The sequence below is a fragment of the Astatotilapia calliptera genome, chromosome 18 (genome assembly GCF_900246225.1).
Source record: "Astatotilapia calliptera chromosome 18, fAstCal1.2, whole genome shotgun sequence".
NCBI classification, from domain to species: Eukaryota; Metazoa; Chordata; class Actinopteri; order Cichliformes; family Cichlidae; genus Astatotilapia; species Astatotilapia calliptera.
Genome location: NC_039319.1, coordinates 33,276,421 through 33,299,343, shown reverse-complemented (window position 1 = coordinate 33,299,343; position 22,923 = coordinate 33,276,421). Strand labels below are relative to the sequence as shown.

The 22,923-nt window shown below is 41.1% G+C and overlaps 1 protein-coding gene across 1 annotated transcript in view; it reads left to right on the top strand.

Moving 5' to 3' along the window:
• LOC113011196 (microtubule-associated protein 4-like) overlaps positions 1-22,923 on the top strand; it is a 137,195-nt gene that overhangs the window by 41,114 nt on the left and 73,158 nt on the right. Inside the window, 4 exon segments of the mRNA XM_026150630.1 lie at positions 10,541-10,627; positions 11,762-11,836; positions 13,235-13,474; positions 20,200-21,552. Coding sequence (XP_026006415.1) covers positions 10,541-10,627; positions 11,762-11,836; positions 13,235-13,474; positions 20,200-21,552 — 1,755 coding nt within the window.

The window sequence follows — 22,923 nt, the reverse complement described above, 5'->3', positions numbered from 1 at the left end:
TTGTGTTTGGCTTGGAATGAGGTTGGTTTGGAAACATTTTGGCGATGCTTCATCTCCTGCTTTGCGTTTGTGTAGGAGCCCCGTCAAAAATCTGTCCATTATGCTAGCAGTGTCCAAGCGTTCTTTTTTGTGTGTGTGTGGGCCCCACACTTCGAGAACCTCTGTCTTAGCTAGTGGAGTTGGGCAGTTAAAACAACTTGTTTCAGACTGAGGTTGAACTGAGAGGCTGCACTAGGGCCCAACATAATTGGCCTGTATTTATATAGTGCTTTACTAGTCCCTAAGGACCCCAAAGCGCTTTAAATATCCAGTCATCCACCCATTCACACACACATTCACACACTGGTGATGGCAGCTTCATTGTAGCCACAGCCACCCTGGGGCGCACTGACAGAGGCCAGGCTGCCGGACACTGGCGCCACCGGGCCCTCTGACCACCACCAGTAGGCAACGGATGAAGTGTCTTGCCCAAGGACACAACGACCGAGACTGTCCAAGCCGCGGCTCGAACCGGCAACCTTCCGATTACAAGGCGAACTCCCAAGTGTTGAGCCACGATCGCCCCGAAATAATAAGGATTACTTTGAACCATCAATCATTCAAAGCTACTATGGCAGAGTCAAAAAACATTAAAATAAACAATGTGTAAAAACTTTCAGGGCAATAAATGCACACATTATAATGCATTTTTTTAACTGCATCTCCAAGGTGGATATTTAGCTTGTTGTTAGATTTTAAAGCTTCAATAGCCAAACATTTTATTGTATTTATTTATTGACTAATGGACCACAAATTCTAGGTTTGCTTTCTGTTCTCGCTAAGCAAATTTGAGACCACCGCCACAGCTTTAATAGGACAGTGTACTTACTCCTCCCAAAGTTTTAATCCTGTTAGGTTTTTTTTTAATTGATTATGCTCATTATTAACTATGGGCTTCATCTATTATTACAGAGCATCTAGAGTGTGAGTTCTACAGAGGAAAGTAGAACTTCTGTTAGACCGTTCTTTTGCTCTGTGTCATTCATGTGATTTCTGGTTAATTTGTCTGTGCGTATCTTTTTATATTAACAACAGTTAATTCAACACATCTCCCATTTTCCCCGGCACCATCTGCTTGGTTTCTGTCATCTGTTGCCCCTTCTTCTTTGTACTGCTAAACTTTGTCTCTGACAGCAGTAAAACATAGCCAAGAAGATTTCAAAACTTAGTAATCTTAAAGCGCTGTGGTGCAAGGAGTGATATTCTAGATATTAATATTGGTCAACCCATGAAAAAGCTAAAACCAACAAAATAGTCACTAACTTGAGCACCATAGGCACAAGGTATCATGTTTGCCAGTGAGGACTTAAATGCGGGTCTCAAGGTTGTCACAGTTAGGTGTGCTTATTTACAGTGCAATTACAAACTGCTATATACAATGGTGCTGGTAAGGAATGGGACTCCAGGGATCCAGGGAGAGGTAACAAACATCCAGTCATCAAACACTCTTCACAGAACAGAACAATCACTTACAGAAACTCAGGCTTTCCACAGTGAGGGAAAAATCCAGGGAGGTGCCGCAGTGAGGAACCCACAGTGAGTACCACCCAGGTGGGGAGAACAAAATAAACAAAGAGCAAGGCAAAGGAGGGAAGAGAGAAAAAGAGAGAGAGAGAGAGAAAAGAAAAGAGAAGACAACAAACAAGCTAACGAGCCAGGGAGGACCCCCTCCTTGTCCCATGACTGTTCCTTACACTGAAGACTGGAGAGATATGGTTTTAGCTCGGAAACATGGAAAGCATTGTCGATGTGTATGTTGGGCAAAGACTTCACGCAAGCAGAGATGGGGTTAACCTCAATCTGGCCTCAATTTCATATGGAACCGCTAAAATTTGTGGACAGTTTCTTAGATTCTGCTTCAATAGGGCCCTAGTCAGGAGCCAGACCTTCTGCCTAGGAGTATAGGAGTCTGATTCCTTCTGGAGGAAGGTTGCTTGCGTGGTCTTCCAGATACGGCGTCACCTGCACAAATGATGCTAAACAGATGGGGCAGAGTGCTCACCTTCTATTCCCGGAAAGAGCGGGGATTGGTGGCCCAAAGAGGCCTCGAAAGGGAACAGGCCAGTTGCTGAAGAGGTCATGCAATTATGAGTGAATTCCACCCAGGCAAGCTGCATGGTCCACGCGGTTATTGGTGGAGACGATGCATGGAGTGCAGATTCCAGCTCCTGATTGTTTTGTTCAGCTTGACCATTGGTCTGGGGATGAAAACCAGATGACAAACTGATCTTCATGCCAATTGCTGAACAGATCTCTTTCCAGACCTGGGGCCCGCGATCGGAGAGAATGTCAAGAAGGATCCCGTGGAGGCAGAAAATGCGGTCTGTGAGGAGCTGAACCATGTCCAGTGCTGTGGAAGGTTTGGGTTGGGCGCCAAAGTGTGCATCTTTTGAAAAGCGATTTACTATGGTGAGTATTACCGTGTTTCAACTGGAAGGGCTCAGACCAGTCACACAGTTGAGAGTGATGTGGGACCAGGGTTGTCCAGGAGTTGGAAAGTGCCTGAGCAGACCTGCAGGAGGAAAGCTGGAAGACTTATTCTGTGCACAGATAGAACAGGAAGAGAAGTATTCTCTAGCATCCTTTATCAGTGTAGGCCACCAAAAGAGATGCTATAGGAAGGTGAAGGTCTAATGGATGCCAGGATGCCATGTAAATTTAGTTATGTGTGCCCAGTGGCATATACGGAAGCAGAAATGAAGAGCCGGCTGGGCAGGCCGTTACCGGAGTATTGCTGTGACAGAGCATCATGCTTGATGTTGTGTGAACTGTGTCTGTAAGTTATGGAAAAGTGGAAATGGGTAAAAAACAGGGCCCACCTGGCTTGTCAGGCATTAAGCTGTTCAGCTGTCTGTAGGTAGGCTAGATTCTTGTGATCCATCCAGACTATGACTCGAGCCAAGGTCTCAACACCTCCAAGGTGAGGACGTTGTCGTTCTGTTCTGCAAGAGAGAGACTGCAACAAAACTTTTTTTAAGAAGTTTGAATGCAGCTTTGACTGGGTGACACCACTGAAAGGGAATTTTGGGAGAGGTTAGTTGGGTCAGAGGCAAGACAAGACTGAAATCCCTGATGAAGCGATGGTAAAAATTAGCGAATACCAGGAACCGTTGCAGCTGTCTGCAGTCTCGGACCAGCCAGAGATGCTGGTTCCCAGCTTGATATCCAGTGTTTGTTCCAATCAATGCAGGGGTTGTGTAAACATAGCCGGGGTGATCCAGAATGAGAGGTGCTTTGAACATGTAGAAACTATTCTGCTCCATGTGATTACCCGAAAGGGAGAGAGTGACAGAATTGGTCTTATGAGTGATGTCAGGTGTTGACCATCCAGGGCACTGACCATGGAAACATTACATTTTTGCACCAGGCAATCATTAAAGTAAAGGTGCAACATTTTGGCCACATGGGAGAGGAGTTGATGTCCCATGTGACCCTTCTTATGCATTATAAGCACTCACCGGCCGCTAATCTATGGTGGTGTTCAGCGGGGGTTTGATGAGAGGGTCTGAGCTGCAAAATCACTTCTCACCTTCTCATGTCTTTCGGCCGCATCAGCAGTGCTTCTGCCCGAATCAACGAACTCTGGGAATTGGCGTTTTGCATCTCCTGATGTGCCCGCATGTGATCATGAATCCTAATACACAAAGGTATAAGAGAGTCTAGGGAAGCAGGCAAATCTCAACCACTAGTTCATCTTTTAATTCATTACAGAGGTTATTTAATGAAGTTCCCCTGAGGGCATTCTTTCCCAGCCTCTGTCCTTCGCTCCGTTTACCTTGCTTGAGGTTCAGCAGACCAAGACACAGGGCATGCAGTCAAAAGGGTCCTTAGCACATTTGTTTTGTGCAGTTCTTGCCAAAAACGAAGTCCAGTGTCTTATTTCAAAATAAAGCTGTTTGCAATTCTTTAAAGGTTTGTGACTTATATAATATAGAGGCCTGAAACTTAGTCCTTCATGCACCATACATCCTCAGGCATGCTGCTTTATTTGACTTAAACACGTACACACAGCAGATAAACACTAGCCAGAGAATATGAATTTAAGGAAATGCAATGCTAGTTCATGTCATCCTGTAAAATCACTACCACTCAGTGCCTTTAGAAGGCTTTTGCCATCTTTACAGAAGGAAACACCTGCCATTACAATAAATCTAACCTGTCTTTTCAACTTGGGCAGGCAAGCTGTCGCTTATCTTCATCATCATGTTTATTTATATTTATTCACATCAACACTGAACAATAACAAACAATAATATATTTATAATTAAATTACAATTGATCCTTCAGTTTAAAAATGTTTGTGCTTTACAACCTCTAATAGCTCACTGCCTCCATTACCATTTCTCTCTCCTCTCTTTTACATCCCACTGCTATCCATTGCCTTCTTGGCTTTCTTGTCCGCCCCTTTAAACTTTAAACTCGACTTAAGTGCTTGTGTCTCTCCAGACATAGTGACAGCTGTGACTGAGAATGTGCTGCAGCAGTTTGACTCTAACCTCTTCTGTCCTTGGTATGGAGTGAATATTAGCAGCATATGCGTGCCAATATTAGCTCCACAAACTAGTGGCAGGTAGCAGAAACAGGCCAAAGACAGCATGATAACATCGGGAAGATGATGGTAAAAGATCTCTCAATTTTGGGGGTAAAATACTGTCCCAGCTGTACTCCCCTGTGATTTGCACATCTCACCTAGTTCTAAGCTCCCTTCTATAATAGGCGGGCCCCTTTGAAAGCATTTGACTGCATTTCAAAACAAATTTGAAAAATGAGTCAGATTAAGAGTTTGCTCAAGACTAATCATATCTTTTCATTTTATGTCACAGGTCAGGGAACACTCAGGTGTTGAAGCTGGCAGTAATATCAAATGATCGTTTATTTGAACCTACAAATAAAGTAAAACACAAAGCAGTGCACAGAGGTGGCAGGAGTACCAACCAGTGAGAGAGACAAACGCAGCAGAGAACTCACAATCAAGAGGAAAATTAGACAACAGCTTTTTCAAGACTAACACACCATTTCCTTGTATTGACAACATTTAGGAAATTATACTGTACTCGTATATAAGGATTCTAAATATCACATGTATATAGTTTGTCTTCAAACATTTGACCTCTGACCTCACGTTTACATTTTTGCCTTTCCTTTAAGTTGGCCCTAAACGAGTTCTTGTTCAGGACTACTTTCATACTAAACTTCCTAAACTGACCCGTGAGATGTCTATAAATACAGCAGCAGGATTGCCCTCAGCCTGGATGCAATTATCTGGAATCGTTACTCTTGAATAGACCGGAAGTGCATCTCAGTTCGGTATTGGTGGATGGTTACCTTCACCCCTGTAAGATACGGTCCAAGATGGGAAAAAGTGCACTTAACAAAGCCCAAACTACCCCAGAGGCACTGCACAGCAGGCAGCACTATATGCACTATGACATTGCAGAAGAAATGTTTGAGTTGTGGCTTCCTTCTCAACAACCTTAAAGTGGTATTCCAGAGATGTTCACATCTGTGCTTTTATAGGACCTGAAGAATGTTAATCCTTTTAAAGAACTGGAAATTTGGGTTGCAATGTGGTACGCAGATGCACTGCACCTTTAGGCAGACCTAGACAGCTTAAATGAAAGTCAAAAGAAAGCTGACGTGAACTGGCATTGAGATCTCCTAATCCAGCTGATCTAAAAGCATTGCAACTGAGCTGCAACAAATGCTTTATTACAAATCAAGCACAGAAAGCGTGATATTGCTGACTGTCATCTAAAGTCATTATCATACTAACTGTCTCATTTACACTGCAGTACAATTATTTTGAGAGATTGTTTTTGTATAAAAGTCTTGAATCTTACCCATATGGAAAAGATATATGTAAATCTTATAAAGTTTGTATCTGTCTTGTGTGAAACTTGTATGAAAAGCATATAAGTGTGAAAACAGATATAAGATCCCTTGAAAAATTATATAATGAAACTTGTATGTTTTGGATACTTACTAAAACAATGTATGAAAGTAATGCGAAAGTGGCCACTTTCATGAGTAAATCATGTAAGCCTTATATGATTTACTCATGAAAGTGGCCACTTTCATGAGTAATCACATATAAGTTTTTACTATTTCTTTTCCGTATGGGTAGCCTCACCTGTTATATCAATCTCACATGAATATGTATGTCATCTGTCTGTTATATTGGTATATGCCATCTGATTTGCATATGTTCCAGAGTAGTGCATTTTTTATCAGTTGGACTGTGACTTTAACCTGGCTTTTAAAGCGATTTCCTTCCCTCCATAACAGCTAAAGTTTAAATAAGAGGCGCAAAAGTGCCAGACACTGTGGTGCAATAAGCCTATGTACAGCACAGTGGGAAGCCCATCAAACTGGATTCCTTCAAACTATGCAGTGAGGGCTATTTTAGTGGTGGTTCCCTGCTGCTATGTTTTTGGCTTGTTTCTGCTGGTAGAAAATTTTAAAGGGCTTCCAGTCCAGTGATGCAGAAATGACATAAAAATAATGTTTGAAAAAAAGGAAGTGTTTGACCTTGAGGCTTGATACTGGCTGCTATCCTCAGAGGGCTGTCTGGCCTCTGACTGTGCTTGCACGCACATGCTGCTGCTGCTGTGCGTGTGTGTGTGTGTCTGTGTGTCTGTGTCTTAGAAATAAGGGATACAAGAGGAGGGAAGAACAGTGAAACTTTTCAGACATAAAACAATGAAACATATTTATCATTTACTCACATAAGTCTATCGGCTGCATGCACCTTATATCTATGTAACACTCATAGCTTCTCGGTGACAAATGCTTCAATTTTTTTTCTATCGATGTACTGTAAACATGTGCATGTGCATCTTATACTGTATGAAAAAGGAAAGAAAAACAAATAAAGTTACCTTTCATTGATTTGGTATGTATTTTTTTTATCAGTGATTCTGAGGAAAGCTTAACAGCAACTAAACTTGTTAACATAGTCTGTATATAAAAGATGGATGAACAATGCAGAAGCGCCTTAAAGCTGCAATTTTTCTAATGGCCAGCAGAAGGTGGCTCTTCTGGACTTCCAGTTGTACAGAAGTCTTTTGTTTCCTTGGCTTCCTGCTCCTTTTCTCATGGGCAGTTTTCCCAACTCTGCTCGGATCAGCTGGTTCATGCAGTGACAAAGCATAGGTTCATAGAAAGTTTAAGGAAGTTCCTTTGTTGGAAATGTAGCTTCGTTTTCTAAGCGGTGAACATGGCAGATTTGGTTCCAAATTATCACTGAGATGTGGATCATCTAATAGGTCCATCTTTCTCTTTAAAGCGATTCACATTAAGTAACTTCGTAATAACACAAATACATAAGTAAGTAAAAGTGTGATAGTAATCGGGGGGAAAAAAATATGGGAGACTGGCAGCTGAAGAGAAATCTACTCAAAGGGAACCCAGACAGAAAAAGAAAAAAAAAGCTGTGACGTTGTGTCTAGAATGACTCTGCAGTTAGTGCTTCTGTGTGTGTTTCTGTGTGTGCTGCTCTATACTCCAAAAATGGTTGCAGACACAAAGGAACACTGGCTCTCAGAGACACACTCATCCAGTGGACCAAAGCTTCCCTTTAATGCACACTTGTTAATTATTCACAGTATCCACCATTACAGTGCTACTGGGCCAGAGCCAAAAGTATGTGTCCCTGTTTTCCCACAGTACATCTGAAAACAAAAAACAGCTTTTCAGTCAAAACCAATGCATGTGCATTCAGGTATACAAAGCAACAAGATGTTTTATTTTCGGCACAAAGCAGCCATTTGTGACGTGCAGCTTCAGTCAGTTTTGGTTTTCAGCTGCAGTGCCAGTTTTTATGTGTATTTCAGGACCACGGACAGATACATATTAGAATTGGTGCTGTTTGTGCAAGAAGCAAAGATCACACAGTTCATTTTATTTCAGCTTCTTTCAGCTTCAGCTATTTTCATTTTGGATTGCACTCAAGTACCTTTGCATGTTCCTAATAATACTTATCTTATTCTGGGTTCTTAGTGCAGCCCCTCAGTTAGTGCAGCCTAGGGCTGCTCGATTATGGCAAAAATGATAATCACGATTATTTTCACTGAAATTGAGATCACGATTATTTGACGATATTTATTTAACCCTTTAAGATCTACCATAGAACCAAGTCCGCCAGAGCTTTTTTTTTTTTTTTTTACATGCTGTAGTGCCATTTGTGGGAGCATTTCAAGTTGCTATACATCAATACAACTGTTATAGCCCATATTTTAAAAATGTGTATGTATTAAGTCCATAGTAACTACATTAATTGCAAAAAAGTGCAATAAACTACAAAAAAATTGAAAATCGTTTTTGTTTTTTTTTGTTTTTTACATATATTTCTACTTGGAGAAATTTAAGAGGTTTATCCCTCAAAACTTTAAATACAAAAAAGTTGCAAAAAATAGTTTACAACAACAGGAAATTTATTTTGAGTGTCTTCATAGTTTTATTTTTGGAGATACAGCAATTTTTATATACTGCAGGAAAAACAAAAATTTGCAAAGAATGTGCATGTGCATCAAAATAAACTATTTCCAGCAGTGCAATTCGAGTTCTAAGCCCTACAAGTAAAAAAACTACATTTTCCGCGAAAATGACGTCACTTGCGATAGTTCGCGTTGACGTCTTTTTCAATGTGGGAAGTGTTAAGAACAGCTGATCAGATTGGCAAAGCGTGTTTCTGGAATATTATGTTTTTGTTCCTGCAAGCGCTTTTTATGCAATTTTTGCAAAGCTATATGTGGAAGGAAACCGTGACCTAGGACAAGCTGATGGCATAAGATGTAAGTACAACTCCTCTGGTTTCATATGGAAAAAAAATTTATTGTGCTAGCTTAGCGGTTCAGGTTCTACAGGGATTTAAAAATAGTTATACAAAACGAGCATGCTGCTCTGACCGGCTTTAAAGGGTTAACAATAACAATGTATTGAATAATGACTTTAAAAAATAATATAAAATAGTGTGCAAATACTGATAACAGTGCAAATGTTTGCAATATAAGAAATAAATGAAAAATGTAAACTTTGCAGTGTTGCTCTGTGGTGCAGCTACGACACCATAGCAAAGTTTACACACTGTGTCTACTTGATCCACGTCTGACTCCGCGAACCCATAATGTTTCCACACCACTGAAGTTTTTTTTTTTTTTTTACCTCTCTTTTCAACCAACGGCAGTCACTCTCCTCTCCAAATAACTTCTGCTTAGCTTTCCGAGCTTCCCTCGGGTCCTCTTAATTGTTGTGACGGGTGTTCGGAATGCAGAGCGGTGCGCTTGATTTGCCACACGGAGCAGCGCGAGAGTAAAGCATGAGGGAGGGGCTAATAATCGGCTCAGTCATTTTTAATGATCGTTGAAAGCCCAGATCGCAATCGTGATTCAAATTCGATTAATTGAGCAGCCCTAGTGCAGCCCCTCTCCCCTTTGACAGACCTTTGTAAATGGAAAGCCTCAGTTATGTATTAGTTGACTGTATTATATATTATATGCACTATATGTTAGAATCCACCACCATAGTAGATCTCGTTGAAACCATATAGTGATTTATTTTGTAATATTTATATAGAATTATAAGTGACAGCTGGTTTTATTTGTTCAACATGGTTTTGTGATTGTCAGTAAAATAACTGTGCAAGTCAGACTTGGAGTTAATGATGTAATGGCCACTGGTAGAGTAAATATTGTATTATTTAGTTAATGCTTGTGTTTCATTGTTAAGATGACAAAATTATTATGTTAAGCTAGTTTTATTTTCGGCTGCTAATGGGAATTAATGGATGCAAATCCTCCATTTATTTTACTTAACAGATTATATTACCCTTTCAGCTTCTTTCCTTTTGCAGTACTCAAAGGAGCTAAGAAAGTCTGGCTCTTCGTGTCCCATGTGTTTGTAATAGTGGTGATGTTTCTGTCTTGTATATGTGCTTGTGAGTGTGTTAGTTCAGTCCTGGCGTGTGCCTCAGCTGTTGGGAACATGCATCGATCCTCTAAGACACGTCTGTTGACAGGTTGTGTTGCCAGGGGAACCACAGATGCTGTCATCTTCTACTTGCGTAACCATGGTGATAGTCCCTTCAGCAGTGTGTTGTGTCTGCTTGCTTCACTGTCAAATGATAGGACAAAGACATACACAGCATGTGGAGGCAGGATTTGCGATGCAGCACCCGTTTGATGGGCAGACATCTGACAGAGCAGAGCTACATACAGACTGACTGAGGTGCACTGTCTCGCTCTCCATGTGGAGCGCTCTAAAAGGACCCAGCAGAGCGCTCTGTATGATAGGGACAATGGGAAACTACAACTAGTGCAAAAGTAAAACAAAGAAAAATAAATATATCTCCTGTTCAGTGTAATGAAAAACATAAAGCTGTAACAAAGGTTCTTCATATACAGATACGCTTTGCAAATCTAAACCTAGAAAACTAAAGAGACAGTCGTTATATTCTTATATATTCAGCTGAGGATGACAGTGATAATGCTCTTTATTTCCTCAGGTCCAGGGATGATGTCATCAATGATGTCATCAGGAGGACGCCAAGACCCACCAGGACAGCCTGCCTTCAGCTCTGACTACCTGTCTGGTGAGGGTGAATGGACTGAAAGTCATGTAGTAGATAGTAATTTTATCACTCTGCCTACAGTCACAGGAGAAAACCTCTGTAAACACTTTGGTGATTCATTTTGGGCTCAGTCATCCACGGCATTTTCTAAAATCTGGTCATTCAAATTGTCAGAAAGGAGGTTTATGCAGGGTATGCTCATTGGCTAATGGCGTGTGATTGACAAAACGAGCTCTCACTAATCACATTGTGATCACATTCACCCCTTCACATCCATTCATACAAGCACTTTTTTCTGTGCTTTTTTTATGTAACTGCTTTTTATCTAACATCCACACACCCTCACACTCCGATGGATACAGCAGAGAGCAACTTTGTGGTTAATATCTTGCCCAAGGATATTTGGCATGCTGACTGAAGCAGCCAGGGATCAAACCATCAGTCTACCAATTAGTAGATGACCTGCTCCACCATATGTGAATTAAATTCAAAATGTAGCTGTTAAAAAGTTTGAAGCTAACAGAAGACTTCAGCAGTTGACCTATGTACCAAAGTTACATATTTATACCATAAATTGAGGTTACTGTGCCTCATTTAGGATTTGTTGCTTGTTAAAATGCAAAGAGGAATGTTTTTCCTTTGAAAGAAAAGCTGTTGGTTAACCTGCAGCCACTTTACTGAGCAAAAACTTTGCATTTTCCAATCTTCTCTGGTGTGGGGATTATAAAGTAAGTATGCAACGCAATTTATTATCATGCATCAATTGCACAGGAATCATGTACAAAGGAAACAGCGAGGAAAAAAACATCCATTTTCAAAGTATCCTGTCAAAAACCATTACTGTGTGGTGTCTGAGGCTTTTGTAAATTTTTTGTTGCATATATATCTTTGTATTCAGTTTTTGTTACTCCATGCACCAAAATAAAATGCAGGTAGAGTTAGATGCTGATTTTATTTGCATTGGTTGACATTTGTTCTGCCCATTTGTTTGTTTATGTTCTGTCCCACTGCTTTATTTCTCCCTGCTCCTCGTCGTCTTCTTCTTTTTTCCACTCTGTTCATTTTGCTTCTCTCTTTGACTCTCGGTCCCCACTGTCCTTTCTCCATTTGCCAATTTTCTTTGCCTCTGTCTGTCCGGCTCTTTCTCTTGGTCAGGTCCTATGCGTGGGATGACAGATCAGTGGAGCCTGAACAAGACAAAGGACAGCAGCAAGCCTGACTCATTTCTAGGTCCATTTTACTTTTTCACCTTCTGTGCCATGAATACCTTTAACTGCAAACTAAGTAGCAGGTCACTGTATTTTGTCTCTTCTTGCTTTGAATCTAAATAAAATAAAAAGACTCAAGAATCTGGTGCAGATTCTGGTATTTACTTTAATGTGGGGGTTTTGAAATAAAGATGGGGTTAAAATTGCACATACATGGTCAGAATCCTGCATATAGCATATCTAATATTTGTTTAAATATGCCTTAGTAAGTTTTACTGTCACCGGGCACTTTTAGTACTAATCGAAAGCTGTAAAGGCGTTTGGCAGAATTATAATTGGATGCATTTCATCCATTTCACCACTGGCTTCTATGTGAGTCTGCCTCATTCACAATTACATCCACTCTGTTCTGTGTACTTGTGCCACTGGTACAAAACAGCCCCTGAACATGATGCTGCCACTACCATGCTCCAACAGCTGGGATAATGTTCTTGGGGTTGAAAGCTTTATCATTTCACCTCTCATCCGAGAAACCTCTGCAGTTGTTCAGTTCAGAATTGAAGTCTTTTTTTTTCAATAATTGAAACATGCCTACTTTACACACACAGTCATCACACTACAAACAGTTTCTACCTCTCTGTCAGTGCAACACAGCAGCCTACAAACCTATTGAAGAGATGTGGGCAGCTAATCTCCGAGCAGACAAACCGCTTAGACACTGAATTAATTACTTAATTAATTAATGAATTATTAATTATGTGACAGAGAAAGTGTTCATAGGAGTTTTTGCAGGCATTTGACAAAACTAAGTACACCCCAAGAGGGAGAATCTTTTTCACACTCTTCTTTACAACATCGCTTCAGTTCTTTGTGCTTTGCTGGGATTTGCTTATGCACAGCTCTCTTAGGTTCCTTCCTCACTATTTCAGTCAGGTTGAGGTTTCCACTGGGTATTTGCATCACCTTAATTCTTTTCCTTTTCACCGTTGTGTTGTTGCTAGTGTGCTTGGGATCCTTGTCCTATTGCATTACCTAATTTTAGCTCTTGAACATGTAAATTATAGTCAAATGTGAGGCAACATTTTTATAGAGAGGCGTTCTTAGCTTTCTCAGTGACTGAAAGGTAAAACAAGGCTAAATCATCACCCTTCCAAGACAGTGCTTGACAGTTGGAATGAGGGATTTGTGCTAATATGCCAGGTTTGGTTTTTGCCAAACATGGCAGTCAGCATTCTGCACTTTGGTCTCTTCTGGTCAAAGGACATTATTTTACAAGTCTTGTGGTTTGTTTAGATATAACGTTACCATCAGTATTTAACTTCTCTCCCAGCTGCATGTGGTATGAGTATATAAAGTATACAACATTCAAACAGACAGCTTCCTGTTGGTGATGTAGCTCCTTGCTGTTTCTCTCCATCAGGCTTTTCTCAACCTGGGATTGGAGGGACCATGGGGTCCAGTATGCCACCCTTCCAGACCAGTATGAGCACTACTCTTGGCCAGACTGGAATGAGTCCAGCTATGGACACCCAGAAAAGTTCAAGCCATTTTGGTGTGGAAAGCAAAACCATCAGTAACACCAGTGGGAGCAGTCCCTTTAAAAGCAGCGATCCATTTTCTTCCGGTGGCATGGGAATCCATTCCATGAATCACTCTGCAGGTATCACACTGGAGCTTGGTTGCACGTAATACTGCATTCTGGGGCAGCAGGGGAGGGGGGATTGAAGGACCAGTGAATCAAAATGTTAATATTGATTCAATATCGATAATATATAAAGGACTCATAAACTTTCCCAGACCAAATGGGTTTGGTTGCATGTCTAACACAGCTATAGCAACAAGTGGAGATCACGGATGGAGATCACGGATGGAGTTCACGGTCCGTGAACATCACATTTAATTTAATAAAAGCTGAGATGTTATGCTATTCTTGCTTTAATACTACTGAAGAGACGCAAAGGCAGAGCAGGAGGGAACAGTGGTGACAGGAGAAGTAACACCCTGATCACACAGGCCATGCTTTCAGCAGCAGAGGGCAGTCTTTTCTAGTTTTCACTGTCACTGGAACACTCCCAGCTCTGCTGTTTTGTTGCTGGTGACCTTATTGCTTTACACTCTGTGCACCCGGCTACTGTCCTTATCATCAATCGACAAACTGGATCAACAGACAAATGAAACAGTGACCATTTTAAATAATGTAGCTCCACACAGTGTTCATTAGTTCCTGCAGTGAAGAGAAAATAGTAGCCTAACGTAGATTTAGTACACCACATGACATTTGTAGTTGTCTTTATTATGAATTTCTAATGTTTATCATAATCAGTAGCAACTGGGTGTCAACTAAATTTGTTGTTGCCAGGTAACAGAAACACAAACCCAGAGTAGTGCATCAGAGTTTTCCTGCTCATGTAATTGTACATTTTAGAAACTAGAATAGAAACATGCATATTCTCCTGCAAATGCTTTTATATGTCTTCATTATGTTGTCATCTACATCTAACTCTAGATTCTGCCAAAAATCAAACCCTGCTATCAAGAGTCAAAAGAAAATGGCCTGCAAAAAAACAACTAAAGGGCTCTAAAGCCCACACTTGAACTCTTATACTGACTTTCCAAGTTTCCATTTTAGGCAGAACTTATTAAACATTTAGTAATATTTTTATTCATTAGCTTTTCTGTATTCTGCTTGTTGGTGTACTAAAGATAGTCCTTCTAGCTTAAAGCCAGCTAACAGTTATGTAACAGCTTCTATTGAGTTAAGTCCCTGTCTCTCAGCAGATCTCATGCATCAGTGACCCAATGAATATATATACTAGATACTTTCAAAATTGCTCTTCTAAAGCCAAAGGTGAGCTCAGCTGTTAGCCATTAAAGGCTACTGTAATGGATGCATTTGTACACCACAATTGTTGCAGCAGCTAACATATTTTGCAGATAATTACAGTTTGTTGAGCCTTATCTATGTTAAATTCTTCTCAAGTAAGGACAACAAACATATGTTCAGAGAACATCACAATGTGCATTATGTCAATACCTGATAAAAATCTGAAGCTGTGAGCTAGCTAGCTTTATTTGGCTATTGATGAAGCTTTCTCCTACTGGCTGAAAATTGGTAGTTGGTCCTTCTCCTTTTACATCAGTGTTTCCCAACCACTGTGCCGCGAGAAATGATCGGGTTTGCCCTGGAAGATTATCTGGTTCTACCTGATTAGGACTCTTAAGCAACACCACCAAACCAAAAGTGTCACAAAAAGCAATTTGATGATCTTCCCCCGCGCACCAGGTATAGCAGAATGGGCTCAATTTGTCCCCAGTATACCTTGTATGCTTTCTTCTGACCATTACTCATGCTAGGGCCTTCATCTGGGTCAGAATTTTCTCCAGGACTCAGGTCAGATTGACTGCTTTATCTTTTCAAATATTTATCTATTGCTATTATAAGCTGCATGGTCTCAGAGCATGACTATTATGTAATTTCTGTTTTACTGGCAGTTGGCAACCCATTTAATTAGAGCAGGTAGTTGTACTGCCCTCTAGTGGAACAGAATGTAATTGGTCTGCCCATTAGTCACGCTGGTCGTTTAGAGCAGCGGTCTCCAACCTTTTTTGCGCCACGGACCAGTTTATGCCCGACAATATTTTCACGGACCGGCCTTTAAGGTGTCACGGATAAATACAACAAAATAAAACTAGCACCGGCACCGAAAAAAAGAAGATTTATTCATAACACACGTGAAAAGACTCAGGAAAACCGAGTTAACGCTAAAAACGATAACAAAATAACGCTGAAAACCAGACATTTCACCCCTGAGCCTCAACTCTCACGGCCCGGTACCAAACGAGTCACGGACCGGTACCGGTCCGAGGCCCGGGGGTTGGGGACCGCTGGTTTAGAGTACTCATCAGGTGGAATCAGATAATCTTCCACGGCACACCTGATCATTTTTCATGGCACACCTATGTGCCGCAGCACAGTGGTTGGGAAGCACTGCTCTAAGCGACCCAGATGAAGGCCCTAGCATGAGCAGTGGTCACAAGAAAGCAAAAAAGGTATATTGGGGACAGACCGAGCTATACTTGGTCTGCGGGGGAAAATTCTCAAAATGCTTTTTGTGACATTTTTTTTGGTGGTGTGCCGTGTGATGTTTCTAAAGTGAAATATGCGCCGTGGCTCCAAAAGGCTGGGAAACACGGTTTTACATAACCAAGGTGAAAAAATGTAACCTTCCTGCTTGACAATCCTGCTTGTCCCCTCACTCAGAACTCATCTGCTGTCCCTCAATTTCTCTTAACAGTTGTTAACAGTAAAGGACAAGCAAATGTGATAAAAGTGCAGACTTTCAGGTTTAATTTAAGAGTTTCACAAAATATATTGCATTAAGTGTTGGGATGAGACTCTATGACAGAGACTCTATGGAACTGCAAATATGTGGTACAATGAGATACTGATGCAAGTGAGGAAAGGCCATCGTCAGACTGACAAATCCAAATAAACCTGTCAGAGAGATAAAAGAAGCTAGCAAACACTTTCAGAGTGGCTAAATCAACAGTCTGCTGCAAAAGAAAAGATTTTCTCAAGGCAAAGAAATAAGATATTCATCTAGACTTTCATCCAGGCGTTAAAAACAGAAAGAAAATGTAGTGTAGAATTCCTAATGTAATTCATCTGTAATTCCTGAACAATTAGTGCAATCCTTTTGTAAAACCCTTGAATAAAAGTCTACACTTTAGTCACATTTTGATTGAATTATTTAAAACCCACTGTGGTGGTGTCCAGAGGCAAAGACGCACTCTAACTAACTGTAAGTACGAAGTGAGAAAGCAGTAATGTCATTCCATTGACGCCAAATCATAATTTCCTGTCGACACAGTTGCCAGAAACATCTTAAAAGTTTGTTTTTTGATTGTCCCACATTATCTTTAAGCTTCAGTGAGCATGAATAACTCATCCCTGTCGGCAGGCAGAAAACAGAAACCCAAATTTGGGGTGATGGCGAGTCATGCCCCTCCACTTCCTCCTGTCTCACATCACTGGGTATCTAATGAAGCAACAATAAAAGAGCAAAAAAACAAAAACATGTTACTTAAAGTCACAGGGGGATTAAATTGGATCTGTCTAGGCATTGGCACAATTTAGGAATTTACATTCATGGAAGTGTCATTGCTGAGGTGCTTTATAAGTATGGAAAATAGTCATTTATAACACAAATTCTGTGTGTCTTTTTAAGTTGTGTCTACAACTCAGTGTGGGGATATTTCTGCAGGATACTGATGACACATTTTCCAAACATGCTTCTATTCTTCTGCGTTTACTATCCTGTGTTTAAGGCTTGCAGTCCACTGCGCTCCTGCTCTGTCTGCGGTAAACCTTAAATAGAATTTGGCAAATTACAGCTCATACTGTGTTTTTGCATGGGTCATGTGTTCAAAGCAGCCCATGCTCCAACCTTAATGTATTTCATGACGGTTTGCCAGAGTCCAGATTAAGAAGTACTCCCATTAAATATGTTATCCTATTAAATATAGATGATAATATCCCTGGTCTTGTCTTCCTTTAGTGTTGTTTATAGCAGGGCAAGCATCAGGTTGTTGGGAGAAAATAGCCAAGTCAATCAATTAAACCATGCTGGGAAAGGTGCCAGATTTAGAGAGGATTGCACCTTTTTCTGGATTTCCATTAATAAGTAGTGATGTAAGACTGCAGTTAGGATGATGAAAACTAGAAAAAATAATAATATTTTACACTGGAAGAAGAGCCGATGAGCAGTCATAGACTATTTTACAGTTTGCCTGTTTCTGTCTGTTCATCTTACTGTTTCTTGTTCTCTCTGAGCTGATGACGTGCTTGTCAGAAATAATTGAGAAATATGGATTCAGAGGAAAAAGCCAGAGCCAACTGCGATGCCTTCATTCCTCAAATAAGAGAAGATAGTGGGAACAGACAAATAAGAAGATCATTTCAGTGCAGGCTGAACATTTTTTGCTTTGTCTGCCATTTGATCGTTTTGTGATTCCGCAGTGCGTTCCTAACGCTTAATGTGATTTGAGTGCGTTTGAATGTGCACTTAGTAGACACGCATGTTTTTAATTTTGTTCTTGCATGCTAGATCCTGTGCTAACTGTGCTTGGTATATTTGTCTGTTTAAGTTGCTTCAAGGTTGCATTGCTCTCACAGTGTGCTTATTTTTCTGTGGCGTGTGTGCGTCCTCCCTCTAAGAGCAACTTTGTATCCTGGATGGTGGTGATGATGATGTTTAAATATTCAGAATTATGCATATTTGTGCAAAAGGACACTTGCATCACACATTTACTGGTTGACTGGCACTTCCTTTCAGACTTCACTGGCAATTTGGAAAACAGAAATCTACACCAAACTATATGACCAACTTTCAGTTTTGACTTCCTCTCATTTTACATTATAGTTATTATCATAAAGAGTAACAACTAAAAACAACATTACCCTTCATGCACACAAATGTGCATGTCAATCACAGTCTAACTTGGTCCTAAAAGGTTCCCTCAAACGTTGTTGTCAGTGAAATTTTAGTTTACAGTATATCCAGTCAAATCCAGGCAGCTGGGACACCAAGCAAATATATCTAATGCCTGGTGTAAAACAGCATCTATAAAACGTTTTATGCACGTGTGATCTATTATAGTCTTTACAGAACCATAGACAAAACAACAGGTGAGTAAAGCAAATACAGGTTGAATGTATTTATAAAAGCAGGCACCATCACATACAACTTACTGCAATAAATTGTTGAAAATGTTGTGCCTAAAAAGAGCCTAAGAGCAGTCAGACTATGGTTACTATCACTGGAAACCAACCCAGCAAAACAAACTTCACTTCATGATTTTATGTGCATTTCCTGGTTGGCATGTGGCATACCACTAGTACACAAGGCGGGAATTTATTGCGTATTATAGCATGTAGCCACGTGTGCTTTCCAAATGCATTGCTAATACATCTTCTATAGTACCAGCTTAGGTGTTTCTCCTGTCCAACCATATCATGTGATGTCACTAAAAATAATCTGTCTTCATCCGGTTGTTATTTTACAGTGTATGTACACCACACCGAAATATTTCAGCAGGTAATAAATTTAAACGAGTAACATTTTAAAATAAGTTATGTTCCACAAAAATGTCTGTTCTTTGTTTTTTGGGGGATGAGTCAAGGCTCCAGGTGACAGTAATAACAGACGTTTATTATTTACAGTATTTGTTAAGCAATGAGAATAAGTATAGTTCAGTAAGATAAACTCATAGAAGACACTTATCTCTACAAATAAACAAATTTAACATTAGTAGGAAATTAGTCCAGCTTTGCTCAATTAATGTGCATAATTGAACTTATTAACAGGATGCGAAGAACTAAAAGCTATCACTGAATGTCAGAGATGCCTCTAACTTGCATTGCAGAGATATCTACTGAAGTTAACTCTCATCAGGTAGTCCTCATCCAGGGACTCATGTGATACCTTTTTGGTACCCAAAGATGGCCTAAAGAGTAGGCTGCCCTCAGTGCAACTTGAAAGGACCAAGAAGTAGCGCTGCCTAAATGTGGTATTTTTCTTTTGTAGAGTCTGTAGCTATTATCAAACCTGAACTTCGAACAATTTTTAGTTAGCTATGTTGGTGTAGTTTTCACACACGTCCTTTCTCACATGTAGCACACATCAGGGAATACTCTGGATGCAAACTACTCTAATTACTTTGGTTTAGACAAAAAAACTACCTGAATCATGTTGAAGGACAGGTAGTCAGTGCAACAGTAAGGACAGTGAGGGCTTAAGCTCTTGTAATGCACCCACTAAAGAGCACTATTAACAAGACAGCTTGCTGGTTAGAGTTTGTTTTTAGCCTAAAATTGTATAGCTTCTTTAACGTATCGTCAACCACAATGGTCATTAAATCATTTTGATTGTATAGCAGCGTCTGGCAATGGTAGACATAACAGACTGGGGGTTTTGATGAAGTTAAGAAATGTCAGCCTGGAAAGCACAACTTAGGATATCAAGCACCACTGAGTGCTCTTGTGAAACCACAGAAACCCTTTCTAAGGTAAGATACATATCTTGCATAAGTTAACCCAACTGCGTAAGAGGGGGGAAAAATGTCTGCTTTAGCTTATTTCATAAAAACTCATATTTCAACATGAATTTAGAGTAATCCTATTATCTTCACTACATCAACTTACTTTCACTGTCATAGATGCAAGAGTTATTTACCAAAATAGCTGGTACACCCAGTTAAATCAGATTTAAACCTGAAATAACGAGTACAGCTATAGTAACCATAATCTGATGGCTTTTTATCAGGTGTTTCTCTGACACAGTATGTGATTGGTTCCTCCTCTTATAAAACCCTCCCCCTCGGCAGCTCCCATCCTCTCTCCCAGCGGCTCAGTGGATGACAGCAGTGCTACATCCTCCAACTCTGAACCCCTCAGCCCTGACAGAGCAGGGCCGGGGAACGAAGCCGGCAAGCAGCAGCAGCGGCGACGGAAGAAGAAGAGGAAGGGCCGTGATGAGGTCTACGACTTCTTGGATAGCCAGGAGAATAACATCAGCAGGATGCAGGATAAAGGCAGAAGGGAGGTGGAGGAGGACGAAGATGAGGAGGAGAACTGGGAGTGGGAGATCAGAGAGAGTGGAGGAGGGGGTAGGGTAAAAGGCAGAAAGACTAAGAGTCGGGCAAGACTTCCAGAGGAGTGGGGAGCTCCACAGCAGCCTGTCTCTCCCACACCAGCTACAGTTGCCCCTAAGTGGGCTGCAGGTGCTGACATTGGCTCTAGTGACCCCAAAGCTCCAAACTCCATCCCCAGCCCCACTCTACCCTCTGCCCCTGAACAGATACCCACAAGTTTTACCAACTGTTCCCATGTTGGCCAAGTATCAGATTTGTCTTCGCGCTCCTACGAGCCTATGTGTTTAGATGACTTTTCTGTGTCTGTTAAAAATGGGCAAAAGCCCATTGAAGAGAGAATGTCAGCCAAACCTGAAAACCATATTAGCACAGCTGCTAGTACAGTCACCAAGAATAGTTTAGCTGGGGATGTCAGCGGTAGCCTAGCACTAATGACAGGGGACAACCTAAGCCCTGTCTCCCAGACCTTCTCTTTCCTTGATTCAGTTCTCCAGACCCCACCGGGTTCCACTCCCGACTCCCAGACAACCACCCCCATCACCAACACAGCCTCACTTGCTCCTGCTTCCCTCACAAAGTCAACCCCAGTAGAAACCACTGTCCCTGCTTCACAAGCTGCTTATGATTTCAACCCTTTCAAGAGCACTTCAGACCTTCCCCCCACTGTGTCCACCAGTCCATCACCTTTAACTTCAGCAGAAACATATCCTTCAGCAGCCATAGCTGGATCGGCCCTCAACGTCGATGCCAAGCCTTTCATCCCCTCAGCCACACTAATGTCCTGCACAGCTACCCCCAGTAATTCGGAGGCCACTCCTGTTGTTAGAACAGCAGCAGTGGCCTCCACGGGAACCGCCGGTCCTGCATCCTCTACCACTTCAGCCACACCTCTTAATTCCTCAGCTGCTTCCTGTAAGAAAGAAGCCACCCCTGCATCGTCATCACCAGACACTCCCCCCAAATGCGTACCAGTGTCCCTTAGCTCAGCCACACCCCCTCCTCCCATCACCCAAGCAGCCCCTCCCTCTCTCCCTGCACACTCAGACCACCAGGAGTCCTCGTCGCCACAGCTCCCCCCATTGGAAGGTTGGTGAACTACAGGGAAGATTATGAATAACATGGAGCTAATTTAAAGAAAAGTGATTGTAGGCTAGGATAGCAAGAAGTAGTGATGTTTGTCTCCCTGTATGCATGGCTCTTTGCCTGCTTGGTGCTCGATCCTGTCGCCTGCGAATCCGAAATAACCGGGGCCCGACAGATATATCCAGAACAGCTTCTGTTTAATCAGCTTTTAAGATATTTACCTTTACGACAGATAAACATCTGCTCTTTGTTACTACTGCAAATATAATCTGGAAAATATCGCAGACAGAAATTCATTTGTGTCCAAATATAATAATATCCTATGCTGCCAGCATGACTATGGGACACAAATGTACTGTGCTGGTCGGGCCCTACAAACCTGCCAGGGTAAACTGTCTGATTGGATTTTCCTCTGCCTGCCTCTGTGTATCTGTTACTGTGATCATAACAATTTGATAATACTTGACCTGCTGCTGATAGCTGCTGCCGTCTATGCTTGCTCCACTGTCTACTGTTTCATGTGATTGTCAGCTGCTATGTAACCTACCACTATCTCCTTTTTGTCTGTAAAAACACACATAACCTGGGTCGCTGCATGGAAAAGCCAGTTTGTCAATGCCTTTCAGATTCAGTCAGTAACTTTGTAGACTTTAATCATCTGCATAGAGGCAAATTAATGTATGTAGAAGAGGCAAGGTGTGGCTGTGACCATAGACGTCATATAAAAGATGGACAGGATGTAGCCACTGTGATGCCATTTGTTCATTTGCAAACTTTAGAGGTGTGTTTCTGCTGTCATGCTGCCATCTTGTCTTTTTGATGCCAAACTGTGAAATTAAGCAGGACTGCACAGTCATAGGAATGCAATGTGTCAGTCAAAATCAGGCTGGAACTAAAGCATAACCTTGTTATCTGAACTAATAGTGACTCATCAGAAAAATGTCAGCTGAGGTCACAGAGCGAGGGAGCCCTTAGACTTCTGTACTTCCTTTTAGACACCAGGAGTTACCACTTCCTGAGTATCAGAAAGCACTTGATTTTTCAGATGCAAAGGCTATGCCCATCTTTTATACACAGTCTATGGTTGTGAACAAGAAAACTGGAAAATGTGTTACAAATTCATCTTTCATTTATTTATTAGGTCGATAAGGCACAAAACCCAGTTTTTTATTTTTTCACCTCTAAAGTTTTATTTTCGCAGTGATTTTCAGTAGTGAATTCTATTGCAGGTGTTTATTATAAACTATATATGACGTGTTATATGTTAAAGATGCATTACTCCATTCAGCTATTTTCTAAATTCTCTACAATGTAGTATTTGACCCAAAATGAACCAAAAAATCCTCAAATCTCTACTACTTTGAGCCACAGGAT